We start from the raw sequence: 18884 nt of genomic DNA, 5'->3' as shown, positions 1-18884 counted from the left end.
TTGCACTCTCCATTGTGATGGAAACTGCACTTGTTGCACTTGGGAAGATTACCGGAATAAGGTCTGGGAGCATTCGAAGCAGCTGAGGCTGGAGCATGTGGTGTGACCGGAACTGGTGCGGTGGCAGCATTAACTGCCACTGTCTGCTGCTTCTTAGAAGTTTTGGGGCCCTGACGCCCCTTCCTCTTGTTGTTCTTCCCCTTCTTGCCATCACCTTCTTTCTTGCCTTCAGCCTCCGCTGGCTTCTCACCCTTCTTGTTGTTGTGGTCATACAGTTTCTTCGCCAATCTTTTAGCACTGTCAAAAGTTTCGGGGTTTGCGGCTATCACGTTTCCTTGGATCGGTGAGGTTAGTCCCCAAATGAATCGCTCAATCTTCTTTCCTTCCAAGGTGATCATACCCGGGCATAACAGAGATAGTTTACTAAATCTCGATATGTAGGCATCGATATCCGCATTCCGCACAGTGAGGTTCCACAGCTCTTGCTCCATTTTCTGAATCTCACCTCGTGGGCAGTATTCAGCCATCAGCATTTCTTTCGTGTCCGACCACGGCATGGAGTTGGCTACAGGGAGTGTCATGGCTTCCACGTGTCCGTTCCACCAAGTGAGCGCTTGATCGACAAAAGTGCAAGCTGTGAACTTCACCTTCATCTCCTCAGGACAATCGCATATCTCGAATACCGATTCCACCTTCTCGATTCATCGCTTCAGAGTGATCACCCCTCCAGTGTCGTTAAAGGTTCGTGGTTTGGCGTTTGTGAAATCCTTGTAGGTACATGTTTTGGTGGGTCCTTGATTCATTCCGTTGTTCGAACTCCCAGCCCCTTGCCCGTTGACTCCTCCATTGTTCCCCTGATGAATTTGTGTCATCGCTGCAGTGACCGCAACAGAGACCGCTGCCTGGAATGTGGCTGAGTCAACTTCGGGTGGGGTTGGTCCAGGGTTTCTGCGAGTAGGTCGGTGAGGCATCTTTCTGTCATGAAACGAAAAGATGTTGAGTGTACGTGGCTTCCGTGTGGTTATGATCCTACTGACTAGGTGTATGGTACGAACTTAAGTACTTCTATCATTTAGTATGCAATCATAAATTCGCGACACATAGCAATTTGCAATATCATAACAGAACACGTAAAAATTTCACTAATATTATCCGCATTTAATACATGAAAATTTTGCTCGTAAGAGCATACATGAGTGACATTAGTTCGACAGCATAACGGCTCTATGAGTAGTGTAGTCACTTAAACATAGAGTCAGGGTACATAGCATAGTTCCTAATGACCTAGTAAGATAAGTCTATCCTTAGTCGCGATGAGCTGTGCCCGGGGGTGGTGCCGAGGATGTGGATGCTCCCTGAAGATGAGCCACCTGTCGTTCTGCGTCCTGGAGTCGAGATTCCCACCTCACCTGCCTCATGTGAAACTCTCGAAGAACGTCACGTGTCTCCTATTCTGCACGCTCAACCCTAGTCCACAATTGGCGTACCTGGTCGGCAGTGCTCTGAGCAAGGTCGCCAGTGTTCCGTAACCGTTTCACCATGACTGGAAGGGCTCGATCTGCCAGTCCTCCGTCCCGCAAGTCAAAGAACTCGCGTGACATGCCGTACGGGGGTCGCTGTCCCTGCTGTCTGCTCCACCTCCAGAGATCAATACCCCAGGGAGGTGTAGGACCAGTAGGCCCCACCCGGTAAGCAGGCACCCTGATCGGGTAAGGGGGGTTGATGACCTCGGACTCTGCATCCGAATCACCCCCTTCACTATCATCGGGTTCCTCCTCGAAGTTTCCTTCATCTTCTTCCTCCTCCTATTCCTCTTCTGGTTCGGCAGGCTCGCCTTCAACTCCTGCCTCCGGTTCCCCGTCAGATTCCTCTTCGGGGTCTTCCTCAGGCTCCTCGTCTAACCATCCATTATTTCCCTGGTTAGGGAAGTAAGGATCTCCGGGGTGATGAAAACCAGCCATGCTGTCTACGAGAGTGTGTAAATATGCTAAAATTATTCTTAGGATGCTACAACTATTGTATAGGCTATGCAGGTGTTCTTCACTTTTGGTGATAAAGGGGTTTGTTTTTAGGTTCCCTAGCTATCGCGATCTCATCAGAACATGTGTTAATTATACCTTGGAGGGAATGTGGTTGATCAGGCTACATCCGCTTCTTGATACTACTAAGAACAGTCCTGAGTTAACCGGGATACTAGCGTTATCTTGTTTGGTTCGGCGTTATGTTCTTATTCCTAACGCAAGCAGAGGTGTTTTATTGTTGTGTTTTACTTGTTTTGTTCAGAGTTGGGTTAGTCCCTCTTTTGATTTATAGTTGCATATCAATGTGTGGTTAGATCTGCTAGTTCACTATAAACAGAGCTCTGATACCAACCTGTCACACCCCCGATCCAGACGGCGGAAACGTCCGAGGGCTGTTGTGACTCAATTGAATACCATCACAATGAATATACATGAAACAAAACATCATTCATCACCAAGCATTGAATTAATACAACTGGTAGCGTTTACATTTAGTACATTGTTTCATAACATTACATTCCCAAAAAGTAGATTGTTCGATACTAGTTAAACTAACAACAAGACATCACTGGGTACATTTTTCCTGCGATTTACCTGTTACCTGAGAATACAAGTATTTTGAAAAACGTCAACATATGAAATGTTGGTGAGTTCATAAGTAATGTTTGAAACACAGTGTTTTGTATTATTTTGAAAACCACCAGAAAATCCGATATTTTCTGAAAAGATTATTGTAAGTAAGAAAAAGTGTGAAGATCCGTAAGTATGCTTGTTTATTTCTATAAGTGTGAAAAATTGTTATACTTGGTATGCATCACGTAGGTGTAAGTGTTGAAACCCCTAGGAAAACCCGATGTTTTCCTAATACTTTAAAATACGCGTTTTATATTTGGTTATACCGTTGTGACGTGTGTATTTGATAATTCCAGGTGACATTGGATTAATTAAGGGTGGTGAGTTGTTGTAATCACGCATTAATGAAAATGGCTAGCTTACGACTATACAAACGAACCCTTAGGTGTCGTCTGTACTACTCACCTAATCCAACCACCCTGACTTCCCATAGCCCCACAACCTAAGAAGAAAAGAGGGTGCGAAGCCCCCGTTAATTCCAAGAGTCGTTAAAGGCTATCGTGAATGCGAAAGGCCCTTGGCCCGACTCGCATTTGTGAATTCTCGACTTTGCTAGCAGTACCAAAGGACCCTTGGGGCCCAACAACGTAAAAGCTATTGAAATTCCTTTTACACGGTATCAGGTCGTATAAGACCCGATATCATGTAAGCGCGTTTCCTTCGGGCCTAAAGATCATGTCATTGGGCTAGCTAGGCCCAGCAAGCACGATTTGAAACTTTCGGGCCCAAAGATGGTGTATCGACGTCTGGTGAATTCCCACGTGTGTATTGACTTCCCGTAATTTCAGCGTGTGTATTATAGTATCGTCGTGAATAGATTTTTGATTCGTTATTGATTCGAGACCGAATCAATTCGTTTGGTAACGATTTTTGGTGTTAAAGGTGTATTATATTTTGTCGGTAATCGTGGTACTAGTATTTTGTCATAAAGGATCTATTGTTTAAAACCTTAGAATTTTTCTTTTTGAAGCCCTTTTCTTGTATAAATTTACACTTTTCACCCTTTATATAAAAGAATTTCCATTTTAGTCCTTAAGCCATTTTTCTTGACACTTTAGTATCAAAACTTGTTGAAAATGTAATTTTCAGCTCAAATTTACTTGAAAAACAGTTTTAGTCCCTCAAAGTGAAGTTTTCTAGGTTGAAACCTCTAATTTCGCAATTTTTACAATTTTGACCCAAAATGGAATTTTTTTGCATTTTTGGTCCCTCTTAAATTTGAAAAGTATTTTTAACCCTTGAAATGGACTTGGTACACTAGTAGTTCCCTGTTTTACAGAAAAGTGCAGTTTCAGCCCCTCTAAATTAAAAATCTCGCAATTTGGGCTATATTGGGCCGAAAAGTTCATTTTTGGCCCAATATGTTTAAAAATTCACATTTTAATCCTTCAAAAGAGTAAATTTTCAGGAAATACATTTTTAAAACTGTTTTGACTCATCTCAACCTTCAGAATTTGTATTTTGTCATTTATGGGCCCTTTAGTTTTATATTTTTAGCATTTTGAGCCCAAAAATGGGTTTTAAGCCCAAAGGCGTTCATATTAACCAACTTGGTTATTTTTCTAGAAATGATTTGTGTGTAATAATATAATTTATACTTATTTCATACAACTTAATGTAGATCTCGGTTTTAAGGTCTTTTTGACTAGATCCAACACCACAATCACATAAGAACATATATATATAAACATAGAAATCACACAAAGCATACATATACTCATAGATCTACACATTTGCTTGTATTCTCCCCCCACAAAACTTATAAAAACCAAAAAATAGGGGGTATGAAGCTCACCTTTGGGTGTGGTTTCGGCCTTTAGAAGAAGTGAGAAGAAAGTTTGGCCTTAGTACCTCTCCTTGGAAGATCTCGAACTTAGAGAGTTTCTAGGAGAGTGATCAAGGTTTTTACATGGATTAGAAGAAGATTTTGATAAAACAAAGTACCAAAATCATAGATCCTAACTTGATCTTACCTTAGGTGAAGAATTTGTGGAGATATCTCCTTGAAAGCTCCTTAGATCTCGAAATTTTGGAGGAGAAATAAGAGAGTTTCTTGAGAGAAAAAGATGAGTGAAATGTGTGTGTGCGCTTGAAATCGGCCGAGAGAAAGAGAGAGAGAAGGAGAAAGGAATGGCTAAGCTTGGAAGTATGTGAGTGCATGGATGTTTGAGTTCTCATGCATGGGTGTCCCATGGATAATGGTGAGGTGTCACTCACAAGTCAACTCCTCTTTCTCTTGGGCTTGGACCGAGAATGGGGAGAGTGAGGGGAGGTTTTTGGGCTTTTTGCCCTTAAGCCCATGTTCTAGTTTGGTTGAATGATTTTTGGCCCTATAAAAATATAAGTTTGATTTTTATGCTTTACTAGGCTAGATTAGGTTAATTATGGTCCAAAATGGTTCATATAATTAATCTATTTCATTCTAGGCCCAATATGGCCCAAAATATTGAATTAAATGAAAATGGGTCCAATTAGAGCCCATTTAAGAGTTCTAAACCCAAGATGGTCAAATTGGAAGCTTATTGGTCCATTGGGCCCAATAAGGAAGTCCTAGTCCAAAAGTGGACTTAAACAAGAACTTCTAGAGTTTCCAATTGCCTATTGACTACTTGAAATGCTTGCATGGTGTATTTGATTGAATTTTTGTTGTCATAAAGTAAGCTTCATACATGCTCTTAAGTCTTTGATTCACAATTTTACTTAATTGTTGTAGTTACAAGGCACAAAATTTCTGGTTGTGACATCATCCCCCCGTTAGAGGGAATTTCGTCCCGAAATTCTGTTTGAAAGCTAGATTTGAGAATGCTAGAATAGATGAGGGTAATTTTGCTTCATTTGATCTTCGCGTTCCCACGTGAATTCTGGCCCACGCTTTGCGTTCCATCGTACTTTCACGTTCGGGATGCGACTCTGCTTAGTACGCTTCACCTCCCTGTCCATGATTTCAACCGGTTCTTCAACGAACAGGAGATTCTCGTTGATTTCAATCTCGTCAAGGGGAATGAAGAGTGTTTCATCCGATAGACACTTCTTTAGATTAGAGACATGGAACACGGGGTGCACACTGTTTAGCTATGCGGGTAGTTGCAGTTTATATGCCACTGGACCTATTCGGGCGACGATCTCGAAGGGTCCAATGTATCGTGGGTGCAGTTTTCCCCGTTTTCTGAAACGAATGACTCCCTTCCAAGGTGATACTTTTAACAGTACTCGATCCCCGACCTGAAACTCTAAGGGCTTTCGACGTTTATCGGCGTAGCTCTTTTGTCGGTCGCGCGATGCTTGTAATCGAGCTCTGATTTGAACGATCTTTTCCGTGGTTTCACGAATGATCTCCGGTCCCGTCAGCGCCTTGTCCGATGTGAGTGCTTTTGCTAGTTGGGTGTCGCCCACCTCAGCCCAACATAACGGTGATCTACACTTACGCCCGTACAGTGCTTCGAAAGGAGCGACCTTGATGCTCGAATGGTAACTGTTGTTATACGAGAATTCGACTAAAGGTAAGTGAGTATCCCAAGACTTCCCAAAATCTATCACACATGCGCGAAGCATGTCTTCGAGCGTTTGAATGGTTCGTGCTAGGTTTGTCTCCGTAAATAACTAGGGTTTCGTGATTAGGAAGGCGAAGGCGAACGGCCTTCTCGTGACACATAATCTCAGCATGGTAGAGGCTTAACCAGTCCATGCTAATAATCACATCGAAACTCCTAATGGACACAGGCATTAAGTCTATTCGAAAGACGTGTTGGTTCAGGGTTAGGGTACATCCGATGTAGATTTCCCCCGTGGATTCATTTTTCCCATTGGCCATTTCCACCGTAAAGGTTTCATTGAGCTTCTGGGGTTGTTGTTTTAATAAATGCTTAAACTTATTGCTTATGAAACTTCGCTCCGCTCCGGTGTCAAATAGGATGCATGCATAAGTGTGGTTTAGGGGAAACGTACCGGTAACGACTGCGGGATCCTGAATTGCTTCCCCCTGACCCATGGCCAGCACCCTTCTCGTTCCTCCATTTCCGGGATTGTTGTTGTTAGGGCAATCTCGGCGGAAATGCCCAGTCCTCCCACACCCATAGCAGGTGTGGCTAGGCCCTGCATTGTTGTCGCCGGTGTTGATGCTGTTGTTGTTGCGGTTGTTGTTGTTGTTGTTGTTGTTGTTGTTGTTGTTTCCCTGTTGTTGGTTCTGAGGAGGGTAAGCCCTGCAATACCTTGTCATATGTCCCTTCCGATTGCAGCTGGTGCACTGCAGCTCCTTGCACTCTCCATTGTGATGGAAACTGCACTTGTTGCACTTGGGAAGATTACCGGAATAAGGTCTGGGAGCATTCGAAGCAGCTGAGGCTGGAGCATGTGGTGTGACCGGAACTGGTGCGGTGGCAGCATTAACTGCCACTGTCTGCTGCTTCTTAGAAGTTTTGGGGCCCTGACGCCCCTTCCTCTTGTTGTTCTTCCCCTTCTTGCCATCACCTTCTTTCTTGCCTTCAGCCTCCGCTGGCTTCTCACCCTTCTTGTTGTTGTGGTCATACAGTTTCTTCGCCAATCTTTTAGCACTGTCAAAAGTTTCGGGGTTTGCGGCTATCACGTTTCCTTGGATCGGTGAGGTTAGTCCCCAAATGAATCGCTCAATCTTCTTTCCTTCCAAGGTGATCATACCCGGGCATAACAGAGATAGTTTACTAAATCTCGATATGTAGGCATCGATATCCGCATTCCGCACAGTGAGGTTCCACAGCTCTTGCTCCATTTTCTGAATCTCACCTCGTGGGCAGTATTCAGCCATCAGCATTTCTTTCGTGTCCGACCACGGCATGGAGTTGGCTACAGGGAGTGTCATGGCTTCCACGTGTCCGTTCCACCAAGTGAGCGCTTGATCGACAAAAGTGCAAGCTGTGAACTTCACCTTCATCTCCTCAGGACAATCGCATATCTCGAATACCGATTCCACCTTCTCGATTCATCGCTTCAGAGTGATCACCCCTCCAGTGTCGTTAAAGGTTCGTGGTTTGGCGTTTGTGAAATCCTTGTAGGTACATGTTTTGGTGGGTCCTTGATTCATTCCGTTGTTCGAACTCCCAGCCCCTTGCCCGTTGACTCCTCCATTGTTCCCCTGATGAATTTGTGTCATCGCTGCAGTGACCGCAACAGAGACCGCTGCCTGGAATGCGGCTGAGTCAACTTCGGGTGGGGTTGGTCCAGGGTTTCTGCGAGTAGGTCGGTGAGGCATCTTTCTGTCATGAAACGAAAAGATGTTGAGTGTACGTGGCTTCCGTGTGGTTATGATCCTACTGACTAGGTGTATGGTACGAACTTAAGTACTTCTATCATTTAGTATGCAATCATAAATTCGCGACACATAGCAATTTGCAATATCATAACAGAACACGTAAAAATTTCACTAATATTATCCGCATTTAATACATGAAAATTTTGCTCGTAAGAGCATACATGAGTGACATTAGTTCGACAGCATAACGGCTCTATGAGTAGTGTAGTCACTTAAACATAGAGTCAGGGTACATAGCATAGTTCCTAATGACCTAGTAAGATAAGTCTATCCTTAGTCGCGATGAGCTGTGCCCGGGGGTGGTGCCGAGGATGTGGATGCTCCCTGAAGATGAGCCACCTGTCGTTCTGCGTCCTGGAGTCGAGATTCCCACCTCACCTGCCTCATGTGAAACTCTCGAAGAACGTCACGTGTCTCCTATTCTGCACGCTCAACCCTAGTCCACAATTGGCGTACCTGGTCGGCAGTGCTCTGAGCAAGGTCGCCAGTGTTCCGTAACCGTTTCACCATGACTGGAAGGGCTCGATCTGCCAGTCCTCCGTCCCGCAAGTCAAAGAACTCGCGTGACATGCCGTACGGGGGTCGCTGTCCCTGCTGTCTGCTCCACCTCCAGAGATCAATACCCCAGGGAGGTGTAGGACCAGTAGGCCCCACCCGGTAAGCAGGCACCCTGATCGGGTAAGGGGGGTTGATGACCTCGGACTCTGCATCCGAATCACCCCCTTCACTATCATCGGGTTCCTCCTCGAAGTTTCCTTCATCTTCTTCCTCCTCCTATTCCTCTTCTGGTTCGGCAGGCTCGCCTTCAACTCCTGCCTCCGGTTCCCCGTCAGATTCCTCTTCGGGGTCTTCCTCAGGCTCCTCGTCTAACCATCCATTATTTCCCTGGTTAGGGAAGTAAGGATCTCCGGGGTGATGAAAACCAGCCATGCTGTCTACGAGAGTGTGTAAATATGCTAAAATTATTCTTAGGATGCTACAACTATTGTATAGGCTATGCAGGTGTTCTTCACTTTTGGTGATAAAGGGGTTTGTTTTTAGGTTCCCTAGCTATCGCGATCTCATCAGAACATGTGTTAATTATACCTTGGAGGGAATGTGGTTGATCAGGCTACATCCGCTTCTTGATACTACTAAGAACAGTCCTGAGTTAACCGGGATACTAGCGTTATCTTGTTTGGTTCGGCGTTATGTTCTTATTCCTAACGCAAGCAGAGGTGTTTTATTGTTGTGTTTTACTTGTTTTGTTCAGAGTTGGGTTAGTCCCTCTTTTGATTTATAGTTGCATATCAATGTGTGGTTAGATCTGCTAGTTCACTATAAACAGAGCTCTGATACCAACCTGTCACACCCCCGATCCAGACGGCGGAAACGTCCGAGGGCTGTTGTGACTCAATTGAATACCATCACAATGAATATACATGAAACAAAACATCATTCATCACCAAGCATTGAATTAATACAACTGGTAGCGTTTACATTTAGTACATTGTTTCATAACATTACATTCCCAAAAAGTAGATTGTTCGATACTAGTTAAACTAACAACAAGACATCACTGGGTACATTTTTCCTGCGATTTACCTGTTACCTGAGAATACAAGTATTTTGAAAAACGTCAACATATGAAATGTTGGTGAGTTCATAAGTAATGTTTGAAACACAGTGTTTTGTATTATTTTGAAAACCACCAGAAAATCCGATATTTTCTGAAAAGATTATTGTAAGTAAGAAAAAGTGTGAAGATCCGTAAGTATGCTTGTTTATTTCTATAAGTGTGAAAAATTGTTATACTTGGTATGCATCACGTAGGTGTAAGTGTTGAAACCCCTAGGAAAACCCGATGTTTTCCTAATACTTTAAAATACGCGTTTTATATTTGGTTATACCGTTGTGACGTGTGTATTTGATAATTCCAGGTGACATTGGATTAATTAAGGGTGGTGAGTTGTTGTAATCACGCATTAATGAAAATGGCTAGCTTACGACTATACAAACGAACCCTTAGGCGTCGTCTGTACTACTCACCTAATCCAACCACCCTGACTTCCCATAGCCCCACAACCTAAGAAGAAAAGAGGGTGCGAAGCCCCCGTTAATTCCAAGAGTCGTTAAAGGCTATCGTGAATGCGAAAGGCCCTTGGCCCGACTCGCATTTGTGAATTCTCGACTTTGCTAGCAGTACCAAAGGACCCTTGGGGCCCAACAACGTAAAAGCTATTGAAATTCCTTTTACACGGTATCAGGTCGTATAAGACCCGATATCATGTAAGCGCGTTTCCTTCGGGCCTAAAGATCATGTCATTGGGCTAGCTAGGCCCAGCAAGCACGATTTGAAACTTTCGGGCCCAAAGATGGTGTATCGACGTCTGGTGAATTCCCACGTGTGTATTGACTTCCCGTAATTTCAGCGTGTGTATTATAGTATCGTCGTGAATAGATTTTTGATTCGTTATTGATTCGAGACCGAATCAATTCGTTTGGTAACGATTTTTGGTGTTAAAGGTGTATTATATTTTGTCGGTAATCGTGGTACTAGTATTTTGTCATAAAGGATCTATTGTTTAAAACCTTAGAATTTTTCTTTTTGAAGCCCTTTTCTTGTATAAATTTACACTTTTCACCCTTTATATAAAAGAATTTCCATTTTAGTCCTTAAGCCATTTTTCTTGACACTTTAGTATCAAAACTTGTTGAAAATGTAATTTTCAGCTCAAATTTACTTGAAAAACAGTTTTAGTCCCTCAAAGTGAAGTTTTCTAGGTTGAAACCTCTAATTTCGCAATTTTTACAATTTTGACCCAAAATGGAATTTTTTTGCATTTTTGGTCCCTCTTAAATTTGAAAAGTATTTTTAACCCTTGAAATGGACTTGGTACACTAGTAGTTCCCTGTTTTACAGAAAAGTGCAGTTTCAGCCCCTCTAAATTAAAAATCTCGCAATTTGGGCTATATTGGGCCGAAAAGTTCATTTTTGGCCCAATATGTTTAAAAATTCACATTTTAATCCTTCAAAAGAGTAAATTTTCAGGAAATACATTTTTAAAACTGTTTTGACTCATCTCAACCTTCAGAATTTGTATTTTGTCATTTATGGGCCCTTTAGTTTTATATTTTTAGCATTTTGAGCCCAAAAATGGGTTTTAAGCCCAAAGGCGTTCATATTAACCAACTTGGTTATTTTTCTAGAAATGATTTGTGTGTAATAATATAATTTATACTTATTTCATACAACTTAATGTAGATCTCGGTTTTAAGGTCTTTTTGACTAGATCCAACACCACAATCACATAAGAACATATATATATAAACATAGAAATCACACAAAGCATACATATACTCATAGATCTACACATTTGCTTGTATTCTCCCCCCACAAAACTTATAAAAACCAAAAAATAGGGGGTATGAAGCTCACCTTTGGGTGTGGTTTCGGCCTTTAGAAGAAGTGAGAAGAAAGTTTGGCCTTAGTACCTCTCCTTGGAAGATCTCGAACTTAGAGAGTTTCTAGGAGAGTGATCAAGGTTTTTACATGGATTAGAAGAAGATTTTGATAAAACAAAGTACCAAAATCATAGATCCTAACTTGATCTTACCTTAGGTGAAGAATTTGTGGAGATATCTCCTTGAAAGCTCCTTAGATCTCGAAATTTTGGAGGAGAAATAAGAGAGTTTCTTGAGAGAAAAAGATGAGTGAAATGTGTGTGTGCGCTTGAAATCGGCCGAGAGAAAGAGAGAGAGAAGGAGAAAGGAATGGCTAAGCTTGGAAGTATGTGAGTGCATGGATGTTTGAGTTCTCATGCATGGGTGTCCCATGGATAATGGTGAGGTGTCACTCACAAGTCAACTCCTCTTTCTCTTGGGCTTGGACCGAGAATGGGGAGAGTGAGGGGAGGTTTTTGGGCTTTTTGCCCTTAAGCCCATGTTCTAGTTTGGTTGAATGATTTTTGGCCCTATAAAAATATAAGTTTGATTTTTATGCTTTACTAGGCTAGATTAGGTTAATTATGGTCCAAAATGGTTCATATAATTAATCTATTTCATTCTAGGCCCAATATGGCCCAAAATATTGAATTAAATGAAAATGGGTCCAATTAGAGCCCATTTAAGAGTTCTAAACCCAAGATGGTCAAATTGGAAGCTTATTGGTCCATTGGGCCCAATAAGGAAGTCCTAGTCCAAAAGTGGACTTAAACAAGAACTTCTAGAGTTTCCAATTGCCTATTGACTACTTGAAATGCTTGCATGGTGTATTTGATTGAATTTTTGTTGTCATAAAGTAAGCTTCATACATGCTCTTAAGTCTTTGATTCATAATTTTACTTAATTGTTGTAGTTACAAGGCACAAAATTTCTAGTTGTGACAAACACTTATCAAATTTTTGAATGACCTTATTCCAATTATCAACACAATTCATGTTTGCACCTACTGGTAACCTAAGGTAAGAAAAGGGTAGACTTGCAGGCGCACATCCGGTGATAACAGCCATCTCTTCCATTTGTTGAAAAAAACACCAATACCAAGAAGGTTAGATTTCTGGAGATTCAATTTAAGACCTGACACCAAATAAAAAAAATTGAGAATAGTAACCAAATTTGCAATATTTTGTTCATCCCACTCTTCGAAGAACAATGTGTCATCAGCATAGAAAATGTGAGACACAACAAAACCTCCGTCTCCAATCAATGCTCCCCGAAAAACACATTGGTTCACAGCATCCTCTATTGCTACATGCAGACCTTCCATGACGAGAATAAAAAGGAAGGGGGATAAAGGGTCACATTGACGAAGGCCTCTTTGAGGAGAGAACTCCTTTATGGGGCTTTTATTGATAAGAATTGAAGTACGAGACGACACCAAACAAGCTGTAATCCATTGACTCCATTTATGATCAAACCCCATGAAAGACATAATTTGATATAAATACTCCCAACTCACTGAGTCGTATGCCTTATCAAAATCCACTTTAAAGATCATTAAGTTCTTTTTTCTTTTATACCACTGAATAATCTCGTTCACCATCAATGGACCATCAAGGATTTGTCTGCCTTTAACAAAAGCAGACTGCACAGGATTCACAAGATCATCAATCACCAGTGTCAATCTATTTGCAAGAAGCTATGCAATAATTGTGTATTGCACACCCATTAAACTGATCGGTCTATAATCATTGCAGTTCAAAGGACTATCTCTTTTTGGGATTAAAGTGAGAAAGATGAGTTGCATCCATTTGGGATCATGCTCGAGTCAAAGAATTCATCAACAAAATTACAGATATCTATCTTCATGAGATCCCAAAACTTTTTTATAAAACGGAAAGAAAAACCATCGGGACCAGGAGCCTTATCACTACCACATGTCCAGATAGCAGCGCGAATTTCATCTTCAGTAAACCTCGCAACCAACATCTCCTTAAAGCCCGAGGAGAGTTGTTTGATCCGAGAGTTTGGGTGAGGGGAAAAAACACCCGAAAAAACTTTTGATTTTTCTTTATAGAACCGTAAAAATTGATCCTTGATATTAACAAGATCAACAACCCAAGAACCGTCAACCAGTAAGCCCGAAATAGCCAACTTTCTTCTTTTTCTTTTAAGCATACTATGAAAAAAGTTTGAATTCTCATCTCCGTCTGCAACCCATTTTTTCTTTAATTTTTGAGCCGCATCCAATCCTTCAATCTTTTCTAAATCCGTTAATTGTTTCGGCACATCAATTCTCGTTGAGGCAATATCACCAATGCTTTGACAAGAGATCTTTTTTCAAACCATTGTTTTTAATTATTACCCCTTAAGCCACACCTTCAATATAAGCTTTTGTAATTCTTATTGTATCTTTGGTAATTTATTAATTTAAATTTTGATTTGTTTGGTTTAATTAATTTAGTTTAACTTATAATTTGCTTAATTTAATTAGTTTAGTTTACTTATAATTAACTATCGGCATCCCCTAGTTCAACTATTACTTCCAACTGTAATACTAGTAGATATAATACGAATAGTAGTGTCTAGAATGCTCATGGTGGACATGGTTGTTGGATTTTTCAAAAAGAGTTATATCGAAAAGATCCTGCATCACGGCTATTTTGCATGACCACTCTTTGGTTGATAGTCAAAAATATTATTTTAGAATTAACATGTGATTTAAGTAATGCACATAAATAATTATAAACTAAATTAAACTATCAAATTGACTAATTATGAGTTGCATTAAAGTAATGACTTAGTTTTAGTTTCATTTATTACGCCTTTAAGGCTGACACATCATCCAAATAACCACTCCACTACATGTCTACTAGCATTGAGAGAGAGAGAGAGAGAGAGAGAGAGAGAGAGAGAGAGAGAGAGAGAGAGAGAGAGAGAGAGAGAGAGAGAGAGAGAGAGAGAGAGAGAGAGAGAGAGAGAGAGAGAGAGAGAGAGAGAGAGAGAGAGAGAGAGAGAGAGAGAGAGAGAGAGAGGCGGATGAATGGTTTTGATTGGTTGTGCGAACCTGTGACCAACTTCAATCCTCATCACATTTACAACTATTGCGGGTGGTGTTCATGTGTGAACATCCCCTCAAGATAGATCTTTACGCGCATCAACACCCTTCATACCCAATGGCTTTATGTAGCTTAAATTTGAAATTATTCGGCATCGTTTAAAAGGAAAAATACCTATGTATTGCCTACTCAAACACAAGTAGGTGATGATTGTCAAATAGGATATTATGATCCTTAATTAGCACTTTCGTTATCTATGCAACTCATATAAGAAAGTCGTTATTTTGATTTCTTCTGCCGGCCTATAGTTATCAAGTTCATTAAGAAAGCTTTACAATCAAGTTTTTGTTAAGTAATTCGTACTACCCAAAAAATGCGAGGGTATAAAAAATTCAATAAATTGATGGAGATGTAAAGGAGTTCTTTCAGATGTTTATAAGTTTAGTGTCATCTATCTAGCAACTAGTATTTAAGTCACCTCGTGCATCGTGGCGGAGAACTCGTTTGCAAATAATAAAAACGAAAAGTATAAAATGAAATTTTGGAAGGGACCAAAACATTAACTTCGATGCATAGGGTATGTGATTTACAAATGACAAAAGTCCACATATAGCACGGGAACGATTAGACCATAAAAAACGAACCACAAAAGTATCAAAATAAAATTTTGACCCAAAAATTTATGTATGGAAGAGGCGGATAAAAATAAAGCTAGAAAGTATATCATAAGGAAATTAATAAAAGCGAAAACTATAAAAAGAATTTATGTAATGGATGAAAACGTAAAGTGATATGTGTCTTTCTCTTGGCAGAAATTTCATCATGTCTAAATATGTCGAAAAGAGCATCCTTAACCAGGTCGTATCAGTACTTGAACCCTGAGAGATCTCTACGATGAACGACATGCTCTCCAACGAAGTTTAAACAAATAGTGCATGTCACATCAACCGAAAATAAAGGGATCATAAGGCGATATTTGAGGATAACACGATACTTCATTGGCGATATATGTTGGACAAGACCGTCAATAGGAATAGCCATAGAAAATTCTTGAGCATGTGGTGCCCTTAGAGACTCAAAAACTGTTTTATGACTAATCATCATGCCTAAGTGAACTTCCATGTATTAGACAGTTTTACTAAAAATAGCACTTGCCAATAATTGTTGGACTTTTGGAGGGGCGGTATCCTTATTAGTGAAACCGCTGAAGTCAAAGTCCGAAATCGTATCATGAAAACGGGCCAAAGCACAAACATAATCATAATTCATACCACATACGGCGTTATCTCGTAAGATGTGGTCTTGTAGCACTCACGATTATGCTCGTGATGCCACAAAAGTATATGTGGAAGCCTCTACCGCTGAGCACAACCCCAAACCACCAAACCCAATTGATAATAAAGCAAGTCGTCATTGAATGTCCCCACAGAAATGACCCCTACAGACCACAATGTCTTCATGGACTCATGTAATATTTTATCAAAACGCAAAGTTGTCTTCTCCATGTGAATGGGTTGACACGTCCTTAGGCCAAAAAAAAAAGTTTGGTGAGGCCCATGCAAGATCGAAGCAAAAGAAGCTCATTATGCGAATTATGCAATTGTGGAAGAATGTGCATCAAATCAACAGTCTTAATAGCCCTCTTGATGGCTAACCCGTTAATAAAACCACCATCTCTACTAACAGCTCCCCCAAGAAGCTTCACCCCTAATAGCAACCGTCAAATGTCAATTGGGAATAAACCCGCACAAAGCTTCATATCATCAAATGAAGACCAAAATAATTCGTTTTCTTGATATTCTGTTCAAGACCCGATCTTGATTTCTTTGACTTTATAATTTCTTTTTTCCTAGCCTGCTAGTTTTTATTAATTTCTTGTCCTTCCAAAAAAGAAAATCTTCACTAACACGTTTCAAAGCGTCCTTTAAAAATCTTAAAACTACGATGTCAAATGATAAAGTTCGAAACCAACATCCACAAGTACCCTCATTAATACATATACTGCCGAAAGGAACGAGGGCCACAAGTTTTAATTATAAGTCTAATAACTTCATAAATTGTGTGTGAAAATTGCACTTTTTTTGTAAAATAAGTATGCAACTTTGACTAATTGAGTAATTCATTGGTAAGGGCCCTAGTGGATTTAATGGAGACTTGTACTCAACAAATCTTTGTAGGGGCCTCATTAGATTTCTTTTGTTTTTAACGTTACCAAAGATTCTTTATCAAACCACCTAAAACCAACTTTTCTTTTTCTCTTTCTATATTCTCCTTCTCCAAATTCAAAACCCCACCTGCTTTTCACTTTCAGAGGGAAAAAACACATTTTCTTTTAGGCCTTTGCTTTTTAGAATTAAAGATGCAAATCTAAAAGATCATGTTTAACTGTTAAAAGTCATCGTTTAAAGTACGAATATAGCATCATTTCAACTGTTTTACAAACGTAATTAAAAAAATGTCAGAAATACGCACCCGATATTTATCTTTATTAACATTATAGAAATTATTAAATATTATAGACTCTTAACTATCTTCAACTAATTCTTTTATTTTTTTAAATCCAAATGGTATAATTTCAATAAACAAACCAAATGTTGCAAAAAGATAAACAAAAAAATTTCATGATTTTTAGATCAATTGTAAAAAACAACGATTTTCCAGTCAATGTTTCCTGAGTTTATAAGTGTGCTTCAAATGTAGTTTCCTAACAAAAAGGGGGTTTTCATTCGTTAAGATTGAAGTATTAACAAAAAGAATGTGTTCAATGCCTTTGTTTTGTTCTACAATCTAGCTCGTTTTGCTACCGATTGTTGAGGCGAATCTGGTGGAGATGAAGTTAAATCATGGCAATCAATGGAGGTTGGCAGTTTTGATGATTGATCGAGTCTATATGTCCTCTTTTTTGTTTGAATCGGGTCAATTTCCGGGGCTCCAGATTTCAGAATAGCGTCTTTCAGACGTCTAACATCGGAAAGCTTCACTGGTTTTAGTAAGTAGTCCTCAGCTCCTTCCTCTAAACATCTGTACAGATTAAGACTCGATTTATGAAGATGTTCATGAGCAAAAGAATTGATTGATTAAAGGGAGTGAGAAAATGTGAAATCATACCGATCGATGCGTGTTACACTGTTCTCAGATGACATAATCACTACTGGTATCTCTCTCAGTGTTGAAGAATTCTGGATGAACATGAAGAGCTAAATTCGTTTATTTGGTGAACAGAGAAAAAAGATCGAATGAAATGATAAATTAAAAGTTTGAACACAAACCTTGATTTTTTTAAGCAGTTCAAAACCTGTCATTCCAGGCATGGAATAATCTGTCATTATCAAATTCACCTTCAGATCCTGGCAATCAAAACGAATCAGATTCGTTTCTACAGAATATATTTTGCTTTTACTTGGAATGAAATTATTCACTGATAAAAATCAATATGTCAACTAAATTTCGATTTAAAAGTCGCAAGGGCTCACATCGAATCGAGTCGAGTTCTTGTCTTCGTCTAACCCTAGATACTGTAAAGCTCTGGTTCCGCTTTCGACAACTGTAACTGCAAAACCACCATAATAATCTAGTCAACCGAATGTGAGAAACTCAAAATTCAGGTCGAGATTGTAATCATTATCGTACCTTTAAAGGAAGAGATCTGGAGAAGCTTCTGGATGACTTTCCGGTCGATGTTGCTATCATCAACGGCGAGGACATGCAACTCCTTACAGTCGGAGGAGTTGGTCGGATCGCAACAGAGGGTCGTCGTCTCCATTTGGCAAAATGAATAATGAAAAATTGGATAGAAAAGAGAAAGATTTGTAGAATCTAGAAGGACAGGAGACTTGACATGGAAATGGAAATGGAAAATGGCGGTTTGATGAGAGTGGTTGATGAGAGAAAATGGCATTTATAGGGTGGTTGGGGTGGGGGGCAAAATCTGGTTTAAAGAAGCAAAAAGACTAAAAGCAGAGATCCGGGAGATCTTTGGCAAATCTAGAAATCATTATCCCACTTGTCTCATTTGCCATCCATTAAATTCTTTTTCTTGTTTATTCATACATTTTTCATATTTGGCTGCTAAAATTAACTGCATCGTCCTTCTAATTAATATCAAATCAATATATATTACTAATATTTGTTTAATTATATAAAATTAAAATAAATAAATAGAGAAATTAAATATCCTCGGTCTTTTATCCTACCAATCCTCATACCCATTTAAATGATAACATATGTGATATTATTTTCCTAAAATATCATTAAATCTCATTAAATGTTGCACATGTCACAATTTTATTGTGTAGGAGGATATGTAGGAACAAAAAATAGTAAGCTATATTTTATTTCTCAAATAAATAAGATCAAGGGTGTAACTTAGGCTTAAGGGAGTGGTTTCACCAAAACTCTCGCTAATAATTTCTATACCACCCCCTAGCACTCGTTAGGTAACTTACTAGCAATGGGTTGTTAGGGACA

At 39.9% G+C, this 18884-nt stretch overlaps 1 protein-coding gene across 1 annotated transcript; it reads right to left on the bottom strand.

Moving 5' to 3' along the window:
- Positions 1-17070: 17070 nt before the first annotated feature.
- Positions 17071-18300, bottom strand: LOC111881488 (two-component response regulator ARR5). Its single transcript, XM_023877876.3, has 5 exons — positions 18048-18300; positions 17891-17967; positions 17687-17764; positions 17526-17596; positions 17071-17438 (listed from the first exon to the last, which is right to left on the bottom strand). The coding sequence occupies exons 1-5, from the start codon at positions 18178-18180 to the stop codon at positions 17198-17200; spliced, it is 600 nt and encodes a 199-aa protein (XP_023733644.1). The 5' UTR covers positions 18181-18300; the 3' UTR covers positions 17071-17197.
- Between the last annotated feature and the right edge of the window lie 584 nt (positions 18301-18884).

The sequence above is a fragment of the Lactuca sativa genome, chromosome 5 (genome assembly GCF_002870075.4).
Source record: "Lactuca sativa cultivar Salinas chromosome 5, Lsat_Salinas_v11, whole genome shotgun sequence".
In the NCBI taxonomy this organism is placed as follows: domain Eukaryota; kingdom Viridiplantae; phylum Streptophyta; class Magnoliopsida; order Asterales; family Asteraceae; genus Lactuca; species Lactuca sativa.
This window is presented reverse-complemented; position numbering and strand designations above follow the sequence as displayed.